This window comes from Herpailurus yagouaroundi, unplaced genomic scaffold, assembly GCF_014898765.1.
Source record: "Herpailurus yagouaroundi ecotype Mexico unplaced genomic scaffold, PumYag 67793, whole genome shotgun sequence".
Taxonomy (NCBI): Eukaryota; Metazoa; Chordata; class Mammalia; order Carnivora; family Felidae; genus Herpailurus; species Herpailurus yagouaroundi.
The window spans coordinates 16,538,221-16,558,423 of record NW_024420586.1 but is presented as its reverse complement, the minus strand read 5'-3'; the positions used below and the strand labels follow the sequence as shown (position 1 = coordinate 16,558,423).

Sequence of the window (20,203 nt, the reverse complement as noted above, 5' to 3'; positions counted from 1 at the left end):
TAGAAAGCCACTTGGTAAAACTACAGAGGCCCAGCCTCTCCCTACTTCAATAAGTCAGGGCCTCTGTATTCTTACTAGCTAGCTCTCCAGGTCATCCTGGTTCTCACCAAAGCTTGAGAACTACTGATCCAAATGTGTATCCATCCTTTCATACCTTTATTCTCTGTTAGAGCATCCCATTTGTTTCCTTTAGCTCTTATCGCAATATCTGCTTACACATGGTGGTCTGTGTCCCCTGCTAGACCATTAGCACTATGTGGGCAGACACCATGTCCTTCTTGTCAATTACTGTATCCCCAGTGCCCAACACACTGCCTGCCACAAAGCTGGGGGGATCATAACAATAGATGGCTTGTTATGCACAAGATTAATAACAAGAGATTTCAATGTGGATTTTATCCATAGTTAGCACAACCCAGACTTGCTTTACAGAAGTGAGTCATAAACTTTTTATTTTCCACCAGAATCTTTTTCAGGATGCTACTAATTACAGATAAAATCAGACTACAGTCAGCTGTTCTGATTTAATCGGGAGCGAGTGTTCCAGAGTTCTTCCCACTTGGGCTCCCTTGGATCCCCAAAGGCAGTATAGGACCTTGCTTCACAATGGGTGGTCTCTGGACCGGCAGCATCAATGGATGGTACAAAAGGAATGCTGGGTAAAACTGCTGACACCTTAGCACAAATCAAAGCAGTAGAACTACAAGTCATTTTATTCTTCACTAGCACAGTCATGCAGTTTTTTTAAAAGCCAGATTCACTTATGAAGGTCCTTGGTGAATCAGTAAATATTATTAATATTAAATGTCAACCCTTGAGAACATGTCTCTTTAATATTCTGTGTGATGTCATGAGACAAACACATTATGAAATATTGTAACTGTCTGAGGAAAAGCACCTGTGCAATTCCTTGAGTTGTGTGTTAAACTAGTTGCCTTTTGAATGGTACACCAGTTTTAATTGGGGGGAAAAAACAACAACTGACAAACTATGGTCATTAGGTCTTGGATATTTGGCAGCTGCCTTGAAAATGAATCAGGTAAACCTGTCACTTCAAGGAAGCTAAGTGACAGTACTTACTGCCAAAGAAAAAATGTGAGCTTTCAAGAGAAAATTAGATTTGTGTAAAGTCTGTATCTGCTTTGCAATTCTTAAAGATTTTTCTAATGAGAGAGGGGGTTATCTTAGTCCATTTGGGCTGCTGTAACCAACCACCACACAACTGGGTACGCTTATACACAGCAGACATGTACTTTTCACAGTCCTGGAAGTTGGGAAGTCCAAGATTAAGATACTGGCAGATTCAGTGTCTGGTGAGGGCCCACTTTCTGATTCATAGAAAGCTGACTTCTGGCTGTGCCCTAATGGTAGAAGGGGCTAGGGAGCTCTGTGGGGTCTCTTTTTATAAGACACCTAATTCCACGAGGGTAGAACCCTCCCAAGGGCCCCACCTCCTAATACCATAATCTGGGGGTTAGGACTTCAACATATGAAATTTGTGGGGACACATTAAGACCATAGTAGTGTTGATATTAAGAAATGCGATTTTTTATTAGTTTTATTATTTTTAAAATATTTATTAACTTTGAGAGAGAGAGAGAGAGTACACGCAACCAGGGGAGGGGCAGAGAGAGAAGGAGAGAGAGAGTCCCAAGCAGGCTTCATGCTCAGCATGGAGCCGGACACCAGGCTCAATCTCATGATGGTGAGATCATGACCTGAGCCAAAATCAAGAGTTGGACGCTTGACTGAGCCACCCAGGCACCCCAACAAATGTGATCTTTTAAATTTTATGTAATATAATATACCATCATTGGGAAGAGCTATATAATTCAGTAAACTGATATTTTCCAAATGACCAGTGTGGAATCACATATGGGTAAAAACCTATTTAAAGTGCAAGATAGGCATGCAGTGTAATGTAACAGTGTAGAAAAGTTCACTGATGTGGTTTTAGATTCCAAATTGCAATTAATCTTTAAGGAGCTATCACTTGAAGAGTTTCAGAGTAACATCAAAGAATACCCATGATTATTTGAAAATGCTATTAAGATAGCCCTCCCTTTTCAACTACTTATCTGCATGAGGCTGGATGTTCTTCCTGTACTTCAAACCAACATAGCACCACAGATGGAATGCAGAAGCAGATACAAGAATTCAGCTGTCTTTCATTAAGGCAGGCATCAGAGACATGTGCAGAAGTACAACACAGTGTCGGCCGTTCTATTTGTTAACTTGGTTTTGGAAAACATGTTTTTTTTTTTAATAAAAATACATTGTTTATGGTAACCTGTAATGGGTTTACTATTGTTATTTTAAAATGAATTGCTAAATAATTGTTTCTAAAATTTCTGCTTCTGTTTCTAATGTATATATGGGATACATGTATCCCACATAAACAAAAGCTCTTTAATATCTTCATGATTTATGAGAACATAAAGAGGGCTTACACCAAAATGTTCACGAACTGCTGACTTGACAAGTTTGCAAACTTGTTTCTTTGAGGAATTTTAGCCTCAGAGATGGATAAACCCTGATGACTTCTTCCTAGTCCCTTTCTCCTTTTATCACCTAGCCCCCAAGTCCAACGGTCGCCAAATGACTCTGGTTTATTTCACATAAATGTACATTCCCATTGTGCTTTCCTAAGCAAAGAGTTTAGTTACTTTGATTAGATGTTTGAACTTGTGGGCGTCAATGATTTGGTTTGGCAAAGAGCCAGGTCGCTCATCTGGGTAACATGTTCACAAACTGGCTCCTAGAGATACATAGCTCAGTTGAAGCATCCTCTGCTGCGCTCTGCCAAGTTCACGAGGCAAGCTCACTCCTTGCAATTTGTTTTGGACACCAACTTTTCTACTCAATATATTTCTGATAGTGGAATATAATTTTGTTGTGAAGGGCCAAAGAAAAATACAAAGTATTAGAAAAAATAGATCAAAAAAAGCGGGCTAATATTTATTTAGCACTTGCTCTCAGCCAAATACTCTTACATATTTTACTTCATCTAATCCTCCCAATGACTATGAGGTGGGCATTATTATTCCCATTTTACAGATAAGGAGATCAGGGAGATAACTGTTATATAGCAGAGGAGGGATGAAACCCAGGCTGCGGTGGCTCCAAAGACAGTTTAACAGAGGATCAGGGTTGTGTCAAATGCTTTATGGTGGCGCTTTATCGATGTGGTAATGAAAACACCTCAAATAAGTCTTTATGATAGCTTCAGACCAATGATTCTCAAAGTGTGGTCCCTGGACCAGCAGCATCGGCATCTCTGGGAACTTGTTAAAAACAGATTCTCGGGCCCTAATCCAGACCTGCTGAATAAGCTTTGGGGGAAGTCCAGAAGCAAACGCAAAGGGCAACCAACTAAACTCAATCTATAAAGAGACTAAAATGTGACAGAAATAAACCAGAAATATCATGTCCATTAGCTCGGCTCCACTCTTCTCTGGGGAAGGCAAATTGGTCTCCTATTCCGTGCAGCTAATAAATTCCTTATTATGAATTTGAACATGTGGCAGAAAAAGAATATTTACTATGTATAATGTTCTGTTTCCTTCTAAGGAAGGCTGATCCAGATAACCAGAAAAGTTTTTGCTTGCTAAGCATGACCTCTTCACTATTTTTCCAACGGCTTCTTAACTCTCTACTTGTCCCTTGATGCCTGAAGAATGAGCAGTATAGTACAGACCTCTGCGAAACCTTCTTTGGGGATTATCTTAGATTCCCTAGAAGCAGAGCCTGAGATGGGGATTCTTGTGCAAGTAATTTATTGAGGAAGCACTATCAGGAGAAGGGGCACAGGTTACACAGCAGGGGAAGCTGCCTAAGGATGTGTTCTTAAGCAGATACTAGCCTCAGCCTGATCCCATGGGGAGCTCTGGAGCATGAGTTTTACCAGAGTTGGTCCTACCTGGAGGGAGGGGAGCCAAGTCTTTGTATACCCCTCTGTCACCACTCACTGTGGGCTGCTGGTGGGATGAGGGTTAGAGCCTAATCTCCCAAGCTAAGTGGTTGCTCGTAGCTGAGGATGACACTTCAGAAAAAGGGGCAGCTGTGAGCCATTAGCAGCCACCCCGACAGCAGCCGAGGGGTGGTAAAAGGGCCTGGATGGGGCACCAACAGCATTTACTACATCAATATTTTTGGGTCTCTGTTCACATCCCTGGGTATCTATATCCATGCCTGCCTCAAGTGTGAACTCTCCTCTCTATCCCTTGACCTCACAGAAGCATAATCCTGGACCAGCCAGCTTTCTATTCCCCACTCAGCCTAAAAGGTAAATCAAGTCAAGTGGCTACATTTGTGGGATCCCTGACAATTTTCAGAGGGAGTTGAATACATGCATTATCCCTCCTTATAGAATATATTTCTATCCTAGGAACATTTTTGTTGTTGTTTCCTATTTTCTTCCTCTGCAAAATGAAAGAATAATCTGGCTTATTTCTCAACCTCCTTCCAATTGAAAAATTCATTTGCCTGGGGATACCTGGGTGGCTCGGTCGGTTAAGTGTCTGACTCCTGGTTTTGGCTCAGGTCATGATCTCACTGTTCGTGAATTCATTTTTTGTTATTATTATTTTTTTACCATTCATTTTTGAGAGACAGAGTGTGAGTGCGGGAGGGGCAGAGAGAGAGGGAGACACAGAATCGGAAGCAGGCTCCAGGCTCAAAGCTGTCAGCATAGAGCCCAATGCGGGGCTCGAACTCATGAACCATGAGATCATGGCCTGAGCCAAGGTCGGACGTTTAACTGACTGAGCCACCCAGGTGCCCCTCATGGTTTGTGAGTTCAAGCCCTACGACGGGCTCTGTGCTGCCAGTGTAGACCTTGCTTGGGATTTTCTCTCTCCCTCTCTCTCTGTCCTCCCCTGCTCATGTTCTCTCTCTCTCTCTCTCTCAAAATAAAAATAAATACATACATGCATACATACATAAATATTCACTCGCCTGATGGTTTTGCTCCCGAGGGCAGTTGTTGTGCTTGCATTGTTTAGGAATGAGTTTTACAAAAACATTAATTAAAAATTAAGACTGGTGTCATTGATATAATTCAGGCACTTTTAAAACCGTAAAAAGATTTCATCCTTATTAGGAATTCCCTTCCATTTGCTCCAACCAAGATTTTTTTTATGATTAATTGACTGACAATAACTGACTGGATAATTATTAGGGATGAATTTTTTTCAAAAGATTAAAGAACTGCAGAGTTGATTTCAAACTCCTGCTTCAGTGATCTCTGTCATGTATTTGCCACACAAAGATAAACAGACACTTTCACTTCCATTGTGAAGTCATAATGAAACTGGGGCAGAAACCCAGGCAAGATACCAAAACCATCACCAAAACGTCCCTAGGTGTCCTATTTCAATCAAGTCCAAGGTGATATCGAAAAAAAAAAATGTAATGTAAATAGTTGATGGTAGGGCCACCCCTACCAGATACTGGCTCTTTGTGTGATTTAAAATAAAACACCTGTTCAGGCTTATGAAATGCGGAGAAGTGTCCCCTCTGGGTGAACAACTTATTAAAAAGTCACTCCTTCCTCCTGGCTCTCCAGCCTGTAAAGAAGCACAAGACTCGGTAACTGAAGTGCAAATCACATTTCAGCACTACTCACACCTTTCACCTGAGACCTTTGCACAGAGCGTAACTTTCACGTCAGTATATGGTGTTCCTAGTTGTAGGAGTCTGACGATTGTGACTGAAGCGGTTTTCTGTTCTTTGATGTGACCTTTTATATTTGTCAAAAGACATCAAAATTCCTGAGTGGTGCCTCAACCATCTCTGTAATCTAGGCATTGATGAGAGCTTCCAAAACAGAAAGGCCCAAAGAAAGAATATATTCTGGACACCTTTTCTATATGTATTATTCATTCATTTTTATCACCCGAGGAGATTTGCCTGGAAACTTTGGCACTGGTGCTCTTGCCATTTTAACTGAGGTTCTAAGGTCACTTGCTTGTGCCATCTGCCTGGTGGTTTTACAATAGTCAAATCATTCATGCACTATCCATTAGAAATATCTGATACTGAATTACTTGTCTAAAGTAATTCACCCAGGGGTGCCTGAGTGGCTCAGTTGGTTAAACGTCTGACTTTGGCTCAGGTCATGACCTCACAGTTCGTGGGATCAAGCCCTGCATTGGGCTCTGTGCTGGCAGCTCAGAGCCTGGAGCCTGCTTCTGATTCTGTGTCTCCCTCTCTCTCTGCCCCACTCCCACTCATGCTCTGAAAAATAAATAAATAAACATTAGAAATAAAAGTTCCTAGAAACTTCTCATTGGGAAAAAAAAAAAAACTGTTGATTCTTCCTGACACTGAAATTACTGCTGTATAATTACTTCTTGTTTTACTTCCAATGTTACAGTGAAGAAAGACTGGAAGAAAGGAACTCTTTGGCTAGTTATATTAGGTAGATAGGATCTATTATGTACATCAGAGACCCAAGGATCGTTGCTGGAGTTTTTGTTATTCTTTGTTGAGGTGGTAGTTACATAGGAAAGGTGAACAAGGAGGAAAGTGTAAAAAGAGAAAGGAGGTAAAAAAAATGGCTTTGGAATCCTTTCTTAATAAAAACCCTTGAGAAAGTCAGGATAGAAGGAACATACTTAAACATCATAAAAGCCATTTATGAAAAGCCCACAGCTAATATCATCCTCAACGGGGAAAAACTGAGAGCTTTCCCTCTGAGATCAGGAACACAACAGGGATGTCCACTCTCACCGCTGTTGTTTAACACAGTGTTGGAAGTCCCAGCATCAGCAATCAGACAGCAAAAGTGAAATCAAAGGCATCAAAATTGGCAAAGATGAAGTCAAACTTTCACTTTTTGCAGATGACATGATACTCTACATGGGAAACCCGACAGACTCCACCAAAAGTCTGCTAGAACTGATACATGAATTCAGCAAAGTTGCAGGGTACACAATTAATGTACAGAAATCGGTTGCATTTTTATACACCAATAATGAAGCAACAGAAAGAGAAATAAAGAAACTGATCCCATTCACAATTGCACCAAGAATCATAAAATACCTAGGAATAAACCTAACCAAAGATGTAAAAGATCTGTGTGCTAAAAACTATAGAAAGCTTATGAAGGAAATTGAAGAAGATACAAAGAAATGGAAAAACATTCCATGCTCATGGATTGGAAGAATAAATATTGTTGAAATGTCAATACTACCCAAAGCAACCTACACATTCAATGCAATCCCAATCAAAATTGCACCAGCATTCTTCTCAAAGCTAGAACAAGCAATCCTAAAATTTGTATGGAACCACAAAAGACCCTGAATAGCCAAAGTAATATTAAAGAAGAAAACCAAAGCAGGAGGCATCACAATCCCAGAGTTTAACCTCTACTACAAAGTTGTAATCATCAAGACAGTGTGGTATTGGCACAAAAACAGACACATAGACCAATGGAATAGAATAGAGACTCCAGAATTGGACCCACAAATGGCCAATTAATCTTTGACAAAGTATGGCCAATTAATCTTTGACAAAGCAGGAAAGAATATCCAATGGAAAAAAAGACAGTCTAACAAATGGTGCTGGGAGAACAGGACAACAACATGCAGAAGAATGAAACTAGACCACTTCTTACACCATTCACAAAAATAAACTCAAAATGGATGAAGGACCTGAATGTGAGACAGGAAACCATCAAAACCCTAGAGGAGAAAGCAGGAAAAAACCTCTCCGACCTCAGCCACAGCAATTTCTTACTCGACAAATCTCCAAAAGCAAGGGAATTAAAAGCAAAAATTAACTATTGGGACCTCATGAAGATAAAAAGCTTCTGCGCTACAAAGGAAACAACCAACAAAACTAAAAGGCAACCGACGGATTGGGAAAAGATATTTGCAAATGACATATCGGATAAAGGGCTAGTATCTAAAATCTATAAAGAACTCACCAAACTCCACACCCAAAAAAACAAATAATCCAGTGAAGAAATGGGCAGAAAACATGAATAGACACTTCTCTAAAGAAGACATCCCGATGGCCAACAGGCACATGAAAAGATGCTCAACGTCGCTCCTCATCAGGGAAATACAAATCAAAACCACACTCAGGTATCACCTCACGCCAGTCAGAGTGGCCAAAATGAACAAATCAGGAGACAATAGATGCTGGAGAGGATTGGAGAAACGGGAACCCTCTTGCACTGTTGGTGGGAATGCAAACTGGTACAGCCGCTCTGGAAAACAGTGTGGAGCTTCCTCAAAAAATTAAAAATAGGTCTACCCTATGACCCAGCAATAGTACTGCTAGGAATTTACCCAGGGGATACAGGAGTGCTGATGCATAGGGGCACTTGTACCCCAATGTTTATAGCAGCACTCTCAACAATAGCCAAATTGTGGAAAGAGCCTAAATGTCCATCAACTGACAAATGGATAAAGAAGATGTGGTTTATATATACAATGGAATACTACCTGGCAATGAGAAAGAATGAAATCTGGCCATTTGTAGCAACATGGATGGAACTGGAGGGTATTATGCTAAGTGAAATAAGTCAGGCAGAGAAAGATACCATATGTTTTCACTCATATGTGGATCCTGAGAAACTTAACAGAAGACCATGGTGGGGGAGAGAAGGGGAAAAAAGTTACAGAGAGGGAGGGAGGAAAACTATAAGAGTCTCTTAAATACTGAGAACAAACTGAGGGTTGGTGGGGGGTAGGGGAGAGGGGAAAGCGGGTGATGGGCATTGAGGAGGGCACCTGTTGGGATGAGCACTGGGTGTCGTATGGAAATCAATTTGACAATAAATTATATTTAATATGAAAAAATAAAAATAAAATAAAAATAAACACATCAATGACAGTCATAATAAATGACCAATACAGGGAGAAAAATAAAGAGAAGTTCCTTGAAATACCAGAATTTACTTTCCTTAGAAGGCAGTGGGAAATAAAAATATGACAAATTTGCTGTGAGGAAAAAAAAAGTGGCTTTGGAAAAATTAAGGCTAAATCAACCTTCCCTGTTTTCATTATTCTTAATATTATAAATTATGTCTTCTTAAGATTAAAAGGTAAGAAAGCAAATAAATTCCTACAAGTTTGGGTTGAGAAAGATGTTAAATTGTGTGTACACACAAAAAAAGAATGCTTTGGGGCTCTTTGAGGTAAAGTGACTACATTTTGACAAGAAAATGATTAGAAGTTCTGATTGAGGGAAGAAGATTATACCTTCCATGTAGTTCAGAGAGTAGCTAGTAAAGAGAAGAGAAGTCATTACCATGGGCTACCATTTAGAGAGTGGAAGGATACTCAGGATTATGGCCTTTGTATGTAGGCAGTTTGAGGGAGAGCCTCCACAGTCCACATGGCAGCTTCTGGTTAAATCATTCCTATACCCTGCTGAAAGAAGATAGTCCATTAAACTCCACTCTTTCTTTCTTAAGTGTTCCCAAGAAATTACCATAGACGAGAAAGTCAACCTTGACGTTTATTAGAAAATTTGATTTTTCCCTTGTAACATTACCAGGCTTTTTTTTCCCTTAAAATGTTTTATTGCATCTTCATTGCAAATCTAATTTGTAATTCATCTCTTACTCATTTAAGTCTTAGCTCTCTGCGGAAGAGTATCTGTCAACCAGCCTGGAAACATTCTTCTAATAGTGGAGGTGGAATGTAAAGATAGTTACTTTTTTTTTTTTTGTCTTCTGCAAAATACATTATTTTCTTACAGTTCCATTTACATTGTTTAGCATTTTAAGTAAAAATTTTCCATTTGTATCATAATAATTGGACAATACATATTTGGGTCACCCACAAAAGCATGTAGCTTTAATTACATTATAATAATCCAGTGATGCAAATTTTTATTATCTAGAACAGAAATTGGGGAGAAAAGAATGGACTAAGATGTGGCAAGCAGTGGGTTTATAGACCTATCCAGTGGGTGTGAGTAGATGCATGATAAGCAGAAACATGAAAAAATTAAATCGCTCCTGCTGGGGAATTTGAACCTACGAAAATATCACTCTCTAATGGATCTTATGTTCCTAGCTAGGTTTCCATGGTTTTACCACTTGTTCACAAAGGCTTCTTCAGACTTTTGACATTAAGTATTTGTTACAGAGAAGAAATGTGTTCTCTTGAGAAATCCTCCTTCCTACAAACGCCTGGAAAAAACTCCAGAGTTTGGGCACTGTTATCACTGTTTTCTGAGAATTTCATCATTTGCCTCCATAAGTGAATGTCTGTCTACTTCATTTGCCTGAAAATTGTACTACATCAGCAAGATTGATCATTTGGCTTCCTTGTTGGTCCTGAGGGATATAAACACAGCCCACAGATCTACCAGCGGCTGACTGCCTGGTAAATGTTTACTTATAAATTAGCGTGGGTGATAATTTATTAAGGTAATAAGCATAGATTACATTTAATGGCTTAGACATTATGCATTATGAACATAGTATTTTATATTTAGTTGAAGCAAATGTATGTGACTATTAATATGATACTCAATGTAACTCAGAAATTGTGAATTAGAGAGTTTAAACCAAGTCAATCCATGTATTATAGTGCACTGGCCCTTAAATTAAGGCCTTCAGGAAGGTTTCATGATGGCAGAGCAATATCATATCATTCACCTATACTGTGAATCAGGATTTGTTTATTTCTTAGATTCTCTTCTCCTTCCTCCATATAAACTGACTCATTTGGTCACTGAAGGACGTTGCTTCTCTTTTGACAAACGTCACTGCATCAGAACTTTGGCTTCTGGAGCTGAGGTGAATAATCTGTCAGCAGGGACACCATGACAGCCTGGGATGACACAACAAAGGAAGAGAAAGAAAGAAATGGGCAAACATTAGCAAGAATCTGTTTAGGGACCTGGGGAAGAGGAACTGGATTGCAGCTTTGAAGACCTGTGGTTAAAATGTGTTTTCCCAAGAAAATGATAAAGGGACAGTTCAGAACTAATATTTATTTTTATTTGGAAGGTCAGGAGGGATCAGGCTGACCCAAGTATATGCACAAACACCATGCTTACTTGGGCCTCATTCCAGGACTACTGGGTAAGAGAGTTGGAATGAAATACCATGGTGGTAGCCATGATTGGATTTTCCAGTTATAAGTGAAACCTAGATATTGGCTGGTTTTAGAGCAATATAATTCCTCTCATCCTAGTGTTTACACTGTGGTTTGGTCACTTGTAACCTAGAGAAGTTTAGAATCAATCAGATGTAGAGTAATCAAAGTAAATCGTTTCAGCTAACAAATAATGTCTCCCTGAATCTGGGTCCTCGTAAAAGAATATTGATAACCAAGGGTAGAGCTTCCCATTAAGCTGTCACCCACAAATGGTAATTTTCAGTTTTACTCTCCCCAACTTCCACAATGACTGTAGTAATAGTATCAGAAACAACCATGACAAATGCTTATCGAGGGCTTACCATGTACCAGACTAAGTGCCTTATCACGTGTTAGTCAGTTAAGAAATATTTGGGGCGCCTGGGTGGCGCAGTCGGTTAAGCGTCCGACTTCAGCCAGGTCACGATCTCGCGGTCCGGGAGTTCGAGCCCCGCGTCGGGCTCTGGGCTGATGGCTCAGAGCCTGGGGCCTGTTTCCGATTCTGTGTCTCCCTCTCTCTCTGCCCCTCCCCCGTTCATGCTCTGTCTCTCTCTGTCCCAAAAATAAATAAATGTTGAAAAAAAAATTTAAAAAAAAGAAAAAAAAAAAGAAATATTTGCCAGGCACTGTGCTAGGTGCTACTAGGTGAGTTAGAGAGAAATGTCGATGCATTATCTCATTTAATACCACAATCTTCTAAGGTAGCTTCTGTTGTTATAATTTATGGATGGGAAAATCCATCCTGGAAACAGCAGGTAGTACACAACTGGGTTCGGATCCAGGTTTCTCTGACTCCACCCTTAGGAGGTAGTTTTACTGCCTTACAGGTACTTACTATCTCCTGTTGACCATAGTGTCCACGTGTCCCTAGCCTATACCAGAAGTGCAAGCCTTATATTTTAAAGGTGTTCATTGAGCAGTTACCATGTGTCGGGCCCTGTACTTTATGTACTTTATGTTGGCATCATACCATTTAATATCCTTCCCTACTGCATGAGGTGGTAAGACATATAAAATACAGATGAGGAAGGTGTAGGTTTTTCCTGAGTGATGCAATTAGGTCTGTTTTCATCTCCATTTCCACATGAATAAACTGGACTTAGAGAAGTTGTGGTACTTGTCCAAGTCACACAGAGAGCCAGAATTTTAATTTGATTTTCAAAGTCTGTTCTAGAAGCAATACCCTGTACTGCCTTTAGTCTACAAAAATGTATTGAACACATATTTAGGCTGTCAGGCACCATTGTAGGTATAATGAAGAATATAGATAAGAAAAAAGCTCTTATGAAGGACTTTCATTAGGGGGACAGGCAACAAACAAATAAGAAAATATCAAGTCATGATAAATGTCATTAGAAAATAAAATTAAAAATGGGATAAAAGAGGCTGGAGAACCTCTTAAGAGTGGGTGGCCAGGAAAGGCCTTGTAAAATGAATGACATCGGGATCTGAATGACAAGAAGAAACTAGGAAGGCCAAACCCTGGGATAAAAACATCTTCCAGGTAAAATATTTTACACTTTTCTATGGCTTTCTAGGATCACATCTCAGGTTTTGTTTTATTGTTAATGGTCATTGCCATGTCAAATTTCTTTTCAAATGTCAAATTTTAGAAAGTCAATTTGGAGTAGAGTTGGCAGATTTGGTTAAATAAATAAATAAATAAATACTATTAAATAGGCATTTCAGAAAATAACATTTTTTAAAACTATAAGTATGTGCCAAATATTACACGGGATATACCCATACTAAAAAGTTATTGGTTGCTTACCTAAAACTCCAGTTTAACTGGGTGTCCTGTATTTGATCTGGCACCCTGAACGTGGAAATAAAGGACTAAAATACTGTGAACTACATTTGCAAGGGTGTTGTGCATCTAAGGACCATCCTGATGGCAGTGCTTTGAAGCATCAACTCTGTTGCCTAGTCCCTTTAGGTTACTTTAGCTCCACGGTAAAAGCTGTAGGCAGAGGAAGAAAGCTACCTGACGTTTTATGAGTCCTACAGCCTTACTAATTATTGCAAAATACAAAAGCTTTGTGGGAAGGAGGGGGTGTATTTAAAAACAAAACAAAACAAAGGGATTCAAAGGCCTGTGCACTATGGAGAGAACAATGTGATTACTGGAGTGTTCTGAACAGCATGGCTGGAAATCACCCAGCATGGGGACCTTGAAAAGCTCCTCTAAGTAAGTAGTGAAAGAGTATGCATTTGCTTTAAAAATGCTGTGTGCTTTTAGGACAAGCCCCCCCCCCCCACACACACACACTATTTAGTTATGTACCTGCCATCAGTCATTGTGGACATGTTAGAACTTGAGGCTAGATTGTACTTTTCCTTTCTTCTTCCATCCTGATTTTAAATGAAATTGTGTGTGGAAATCATTATCTAGACAGGAGTCCTGTCCAGCAGAATGTTCTGCAATGATGGAAATGTTCTATATCTGTGCTGTCAAATACAGATATTGTAGCCGCCAGCCCTGTGTGGCTATTGAGCACAAATGTGATTAGTATGTCTGAGGAATTGACTCTTACATTGTATTATATTTTATTTTTATTTTTTATATTTACATTTTTATTATTATTTATTTTTTTAAGTTTATTTATTTTGAGAGAGACAGAAAGAGCACAAGTGGGGGAGGGGCAGAGAGTGTAAGAGAGAGGGAATCCCAAGCAGGCTCTGCACAGTCAGCATGAAGAGCCCGACTCGGGGCTCGAACTCACTGAACCATGAGCTCATAACCTGAGCGGAAATCAAGAGTCAGGTGCTTAACCGACTTAGCCACCCAGGCAACCCTATTATTTATTTTTTAGAGAGAGAGAGAGGGGGAGAGGGGCAGAGGAGGAGGAAGAGAGAGAGAGAGAGAGAGAGAGAGAGAGAGAGAGAGAATATCTTAAGCAGGCTCCATGCTAAGCATGGAGCCCAAAATGGGGTTCATTCCCACAACCCTGGGATCATGACCTGAGCTAAAATTAAGAGTCTGGTGCTCAACTGACTGAGCCACCCAGGTACCCACATTGTATTATATTGTAATTAGTTTAAATTTAAATTGAGATAGCCATCTGTGCCTAGCGGTTACTGCTTAGGATATGGACGTTCTAGAGGAAAACAAGTATTGTGCCTTTAGAACATCCCAGAGAAATCTATCTCAGCAGTGTTGAGCCCAAACACCATTCTAAATAAGCTATCTAAGAATAATTTCTTTGCATGTAGACTAGACAATCTCTAGGATCTCCTCTCTCTTGAACATGGCATACTACTATGAACTATACAGGCTGAGTGGGGGCTGCCCACTATTCATTTTTGAAACAATCTCCAGTGCGCAGCAGAGGGACTGGCACACACAATAGATGTCCAGTATATGATTGCCAAAATGAACTTCACTCAGTGGGGCCCGCAATCATCTAGTTCAGAGGCATGAAGAGTGCAGCATGTGTATCACTACCTCCCCTCCAGATTCCGTGTCAAGTTTCACGAGTCAGTTACGCCCCTTTCTTTCTGAGACCACAGGCAGGCTTAGAATCTTCTGAACATAGGACTCCAAGTAGCCTGTTGGTGAGATTAAGGACCTAATATTAAAAACCAGTTGCCATCTGTATAGCTTGATTTATTTACCTCATACGTGAGGAAACCATGACCTAGAGAAGTAATACTTATCCAAGCTGGCACAGCTGACTAGTATGAAAGACTATATAAAGTATATAAAGTATGTGGTATATAAAGAATGCAGCCAGGGTGCAAGTCTCCTCACTCCCAGGTGAGTATTCTTTCTATTTTAGATGCTCTGTGTTCATTTTAACATGGCTATGCCTCTTGTTTGCTTTAAAATGTATTTTCCCAGCAGGTGATGGGCATTGAGGAGGGCACTTGTTGGGATGAGCACTGGGTGTTGTATGGAAACCAATTTGACAATAAACTATATTTAAAAAAAATAAAATAAAATTTATTTTCCCCTAATGATAGTGGCACTTCAGGAAGGTGGGATATGGAGAGATGGTGGTAGCACTTAGATGGATGGAAAAAAATAGGTAGGCATGAGATTTCACTTTGTGTGTGTGTGTGTGTGTGTGTGTGTGTGTGTGTATGTCCTTGTAAGCATTTCAACCATGTGAATACAGATGTATTTAATTTTTTTTAAGTAAATTCAATTTAGGGGCGCCTGGGTGGCTCTGTTGGTTAAGCATCTGACTTCAGCTCAGGTCATGATCTCACGGTTCGAGAGTTTGAGCCCCATGTTGGGCTCTGTGCTGACAGCTCGGAGCCTGGATCCTGCTTCGGATTCTGTGTCTCCCTCTCTCTCTGCTCTTCCCCTACTCATGTTCTGTCTCTCAATCTCTCTCAAAAACAAATAAACATTAAAAATTTTTAAACAAAAGCTTTAAAGTGAATTCAATTTCAAGATGCGTTTTAATAAGCTCTTCAAAAATGCAGAAGTGCAGAGCATCTCCATAAATGATATTTTAGAAGCCTCTCTTTTAGTTTTTTTTTCCCCACTGAATTTCTACAGAGGTCATATTTTAACAGATTTAGGTTGATTTATCTTTGTAACTTCAATCATCTTCTGAGAAAGACTAGAGCTTGGAAAACATTTCTTGCCATGTCTCTTCCTGACGTGTACAGTTGGAGAGCTCACATTTTCTTTTGTGTAGTTCTTTGCTACTCGAAATGTGGGCCCCAGGACAGCAGCATCTGCATGACCTTGGTGCTTGTTAGGAATGCTGAATCTTGGGCCCCATCTCGGGCAGGCTGAATCTGAATCTGCACTTTAACGAGATCCCTAGGTGATTCAAATAGATATTAAAGCTTTAAAAGCACTGGTCTAGATTACATAGCAATTGCCATTTTGGCCAAAGCTAGTGTCCTGAGGTGGCAAACTGGAAGGTACGGTAAAAAAAAAAAAACATCCCTCTTATTAGATATGACCAATTTAGGCCTGATCCATAACTTTCCATTGCAAAGGGAGTCATAATTGGCTTTTAAGCAGCCACAGTGGAGCTCGAATCTCTGTTGGTCACTGTATTAGGTCAACAATGAGGATGATGTTGACGATAATAATTATAATAAATTTATAGTGTATTAGATATGATACTAAATGCTTTACAGGTATTATTTTAATGCTCACAATAACCCTATCTATTCCCATCGATAGATCAGTTAAAAAATTACCGGGTAGTCTTTTCCAGCCTGTTTTTCTCTACTCCAGAGGTTAAAGGCTAAAAACTACATTTCCCAATGGCCCTTTGTAGGAACGTGGATGGAACTGGAGAGTGTGATGCTAAGTGAAATAAGCCATACAGAGAAAGACAGACACCCTATGGTTTCACTCTTATGTGGATCCTGAGAAGCTTAACAGAAACCCATGGGGGAGGGGAAGGAAAAAAAAAAAGGTTAGAGTGGGAGAGAGCCAAAGCATAAGAGACTCTTAAAAACTGAGAACAAACTGAGGGTTGATGGGGGGTGAGAGGAAGGGGAGGGTGGGTGATGGGTATTGCGGAGGGCACCTTTTGGGATGAGCACTGGGTGTTGTATGGAAACCAATTTGACAATAAACTTCATATATTGAAAAAAATAAAAAATAAAAAAAAATAAAAACTACCAGAAACTAAGGTGCAGGCATGCCACCCAACTGTATCTACTCAAGTCTTAGAGCCATAAGGGTGCAATGTGCAATGGAAGCCATCCTCTGGGACATTGGATCTTCTGCTCTGTATGCAGGTGGGGGTATCTGGTTCAGCTGGGGTGGCTATAATGGAGTGTTTGGCATTTCGTTTCAGGGCCCTTAGGTGCCCCGCTTTGGGGTGGCTGTGTCAGTGGTGGTTAGCTACTAAAAAACCACAATGTTGCTGGGCAGTTGTCTTGCCTGTGTTGTTTCTGAATATATGGTATCTGAGAATGATTCACTGCACCTTCTTTCCCCAGAGCTTCTGGGCACTGCTAAATGTCTTTTAATAAATTCCTGTATTACCGTTTTATCTTTCCTAAAGTGGACTCTATTTGCCAGTGAGACCCCAGTAATTGAGATCAGTTTTCCAGAGAAGAAGGTGAAGTTTACAGTATTGTAATGCAGAGATTTGGGGTTAATATTTCCTTGAATAGCAGTAATGAAGATGAAACTTCTGTTAAAGGGACCAGTGTTTTCTAAGATTAGTTTTGTTGCAATTCTAGAAAAGTTCAATACCTAAAACAAATATATCCATGTGGCCAAGTCAAGTAGAGAACCAAAACAATTATCTAGGTAACTCATGAAAGGAAGAAAGAGAAGAGGAAGGAAATAAGATTTCTTTGAATGCCCATTTTGTGCCAGGGACTGAATTAGAGGCTTCTGTAAACATTAAGAAGGGGATTGTAAAATAAGAATTATACAGTATAATGATTGGCAGGCAATGGTGGCTGGTGTTCAGGCTGATCAAGAGCAGTCAGAATTTTTATTAAAATCTGTTTGGAAGGAGATCAATTGTACACCATTAAAAATGCAATATAAATGCTAATAGGCAATAATAATCTATTATGAACTTCCTGGGGAAAAAAAATAGATGCCATATGAGCAAGTCAGGTAGGTGGATAATCTTGGTTGCAAATTACTTACCAAAAGGCATGAATGACCAAGTTAGGGCCGCACAGAGAACCCCTTCTTAGCTTCTGTTCCCTATTGCTTGCTTACCATGATTGTCCACTTCCTGTTTTCAGCCTCTGGGAATACTAGTGATCGTGGAGAATAAAACACTTCATCATCCACTTCTTCTGGCTTTCTGGGCAAGCAGTGTAAAAATGTCCAGTCAGAGGCAGCAACTTTAGCAGTCTAAAGAAGAGATGGGATAAGACCATGTTTTGACTATAATAAGTGGCTATCAAATTTGTCTTCTTTGTCATTTATTTATTTTAAAGTTTATTTATTTATTTTGAGAGAGGGGGAGAGAACGCGAGCAGGGGAGGGGCAGAGAGAGAGGGAGAGTGAGAGAATCCCAAGCAGGCTCCACACTGCCAGCACAGAGCTCGATGCGGGGCTGGAACTCAGGAACCGTGAGATCATGACCTGAGCCAAAATCAAGACTCATACACTTAACCAACTGAGCCACCCAGGTGCCCCTGTCTTCTTCAGTATTTAGATATACATATGGCACTGAGTCAGAGACCAAATGCAAAGGCAGAGACAAAGGGGCAGAGTGATGGTTTAACCTCAAGGCACGGAAGGGAAATGTAAATGGTACTTTCAACGTAGGGAATTTTATCGTCATTTTCTTTGATTTGGGAGATCATCACTCCAAATTAAACCACTCACTCGTTTTATGGTTCTCTGTCTAGAGGGATTGCGGACATTTCAGTAAAGAGCCCTGTTGGTACAATATGTGGCTGATAGCAAAAGTCACCCATTACACTCCCAATGTATTTTAAAAGTCGCCCTTAAGGGACTGTGTTCTATTTTGAGCTCATCTCCAAGTTATGGATTTTAGCAGCTGAAGCATACTTCATCACTAATTAAAACACCTTTGAAAAAGAATGCTGAGATAGGAGTGCACAAAGCAGGATTATAGGTAGTATGCACTAGATGTTTCCTTAATGCAAAAGTCCTAACAGTTTTAATTTTCTCCAGCCACTAATTCCTGAAAGCTGCATTTCCCCAGCCATTTCCATTGTTCACGTACAGATTCAAAACTGCATTCCCTCATAATTTCTTACCTCAAAATTGCTCCCTATATACTAAAATTTTGTTTTACTTCCCATACTTATTCTAGGTTCAGAACCTTCTGAATTTCTAAAGTAATGGCAGAGGAACATGGAAAACGAATAACATTTGAACCAGTCATACATCAGTGGGATGAATGTTCTTCAAGCCTGCAGTCCCAGCACCACAAAAATGCCTAAGGCTGGTCAAGGCAAGTGCGAGGTAAACCACAAGGAATTTAGAATTTCTCCATGAACCTGTTTACCTGTTTGCCACATATATGACAAAGGATTCACCATAATATATAAATAATTCCTATAACCAATAATAAAATGGTAAAAACAAATAGGAAATGGGCAAAGGATATGATAACAGTTTATAGAAAAACACATGGAAATGGCCAATAAACGTGAAAAGATGTTTAACTTCATTAGTAATCAGGGAAATGCAAAATTCTAAAAGCATGAGATATAGATTGTAAAAATGAAAAAATGTATGTAACAACTATGGATGGAAAGAGTGCAGAGAGAGTATAAATTATCGATTCTTCTCGGATGGCTATTTAGCAGCATTTATCATATTTTTTTAAAGTATATACCTCTTTACCTAGAAATTCTTTTTCCAGGGATCTATTCTCCAATAATACCTGAATGAAGAAATCTGTATAAAGATATACATTGCAGCATTGTTTGTAGTTGGGATAATTGGAAATAGCCTAGTTTATCAACATAAATCACGGTCCACTCATACTTTGGAATTTTATGCAGCCACTAAAAAGAATGAAAATTGTTTAAATAAATGGACAAGAAAATCTAAGATTTGTCAAGTGGAAAAAGTAAGAATAATATATCTAATATGCCTTTTATGAGAAATCAGTAGGGGTGTGTGTGTGTGTGTGTGTGTGTGTGTGTGTGTGTGTGTAGGCATATATAAATACGCAGGAAAAAAATTTTTTTTTTAATTTTTAAAAGCCTGGATGACTCAGTTGGTTAAGCATCCGACTCTTTTTTTTTTTTAATGTTTATTTATTTTTGAAGGAGAGAGAGAGACAGAGTGTGAGCCAGTGAAGGGGCAGACAGAGAGGGAGACACAGAATCCTAATCAGGCTCCAGGCTCTGAGCTGTCAGCACAGAGCCCGACACGGGGCTCAAACTCACGAGCCGTGAGAACATGACCTGAGCCAAAATCGGACACTTAACCAGCTGGGCCACCCAGACACCCCTTAAGCATCCAACTCTTGATCTCAGCTCAGGTCTTGATCTCAGAGTTGTGAGTTCAAGCCCCTCATTTGATTGGGCCCTGTGCTGGGTGTGGAGCCTACTTAAAAAATATATTTTTTAAATGCACAGAAAAGGTCTGCAAAGAGGCACATGAAATTGTTGAACAGCGGCTACCTCTGGAAATAGTCACTTAAAGGAATGACAGAAAGACGTTT

General features: G+C 39.8%; 1 protein-coding gene and 1 long non-coding RNA gene across 3 annotated transcripts in view; one reads left to right on the top strand and one right to left on the bottom strand.

Annotated features, from left to right (window-relative positions):
• The window catches only part of LOC121026069 (uncharacterized), a 176,887-nt gene that overhangs the window by 115,201 nt on the left and 41,483 nt on the right, over positions 1 to 20,203 (top strand). For both annotated transcript variants that reach the window (XR_005788252.1, XR_005788251.1), the window contains exon 3: positions 18,839 to 18,990. This is a non-coding gene — a long non-coding RNA (uncharacterized LOC121026069). The remainder of the gene's footprint in view (positions 1 to 18,838; positions 18,991 to 20,203) is intronic.
• Positions 9,458 to 20,203, bottom strand: part of OTC (ornithine transcarbamylase) — a 61,898-nt gene continuing 51,152 nt past the window's right edge. Inside the window, exons 9-10 of the mRNA XM_040468885.1 lie at positions 17,767 to 17,904; positions 9,458 to 10,796 (exon numbers count right to left, since the gene is read on the bottom strand). Coding sequence (XP_040324819.1) covers positions 10,737 to 10,796; positions 17,767 to 17,904 — 198 coding nt within the window. The 3' untranslated portion in view covers positions 9,458 to 10,736. The remainder of the gene's footprint in view (positions 10,797 to 17,766; positions 17,905 to 20,203) is intronic.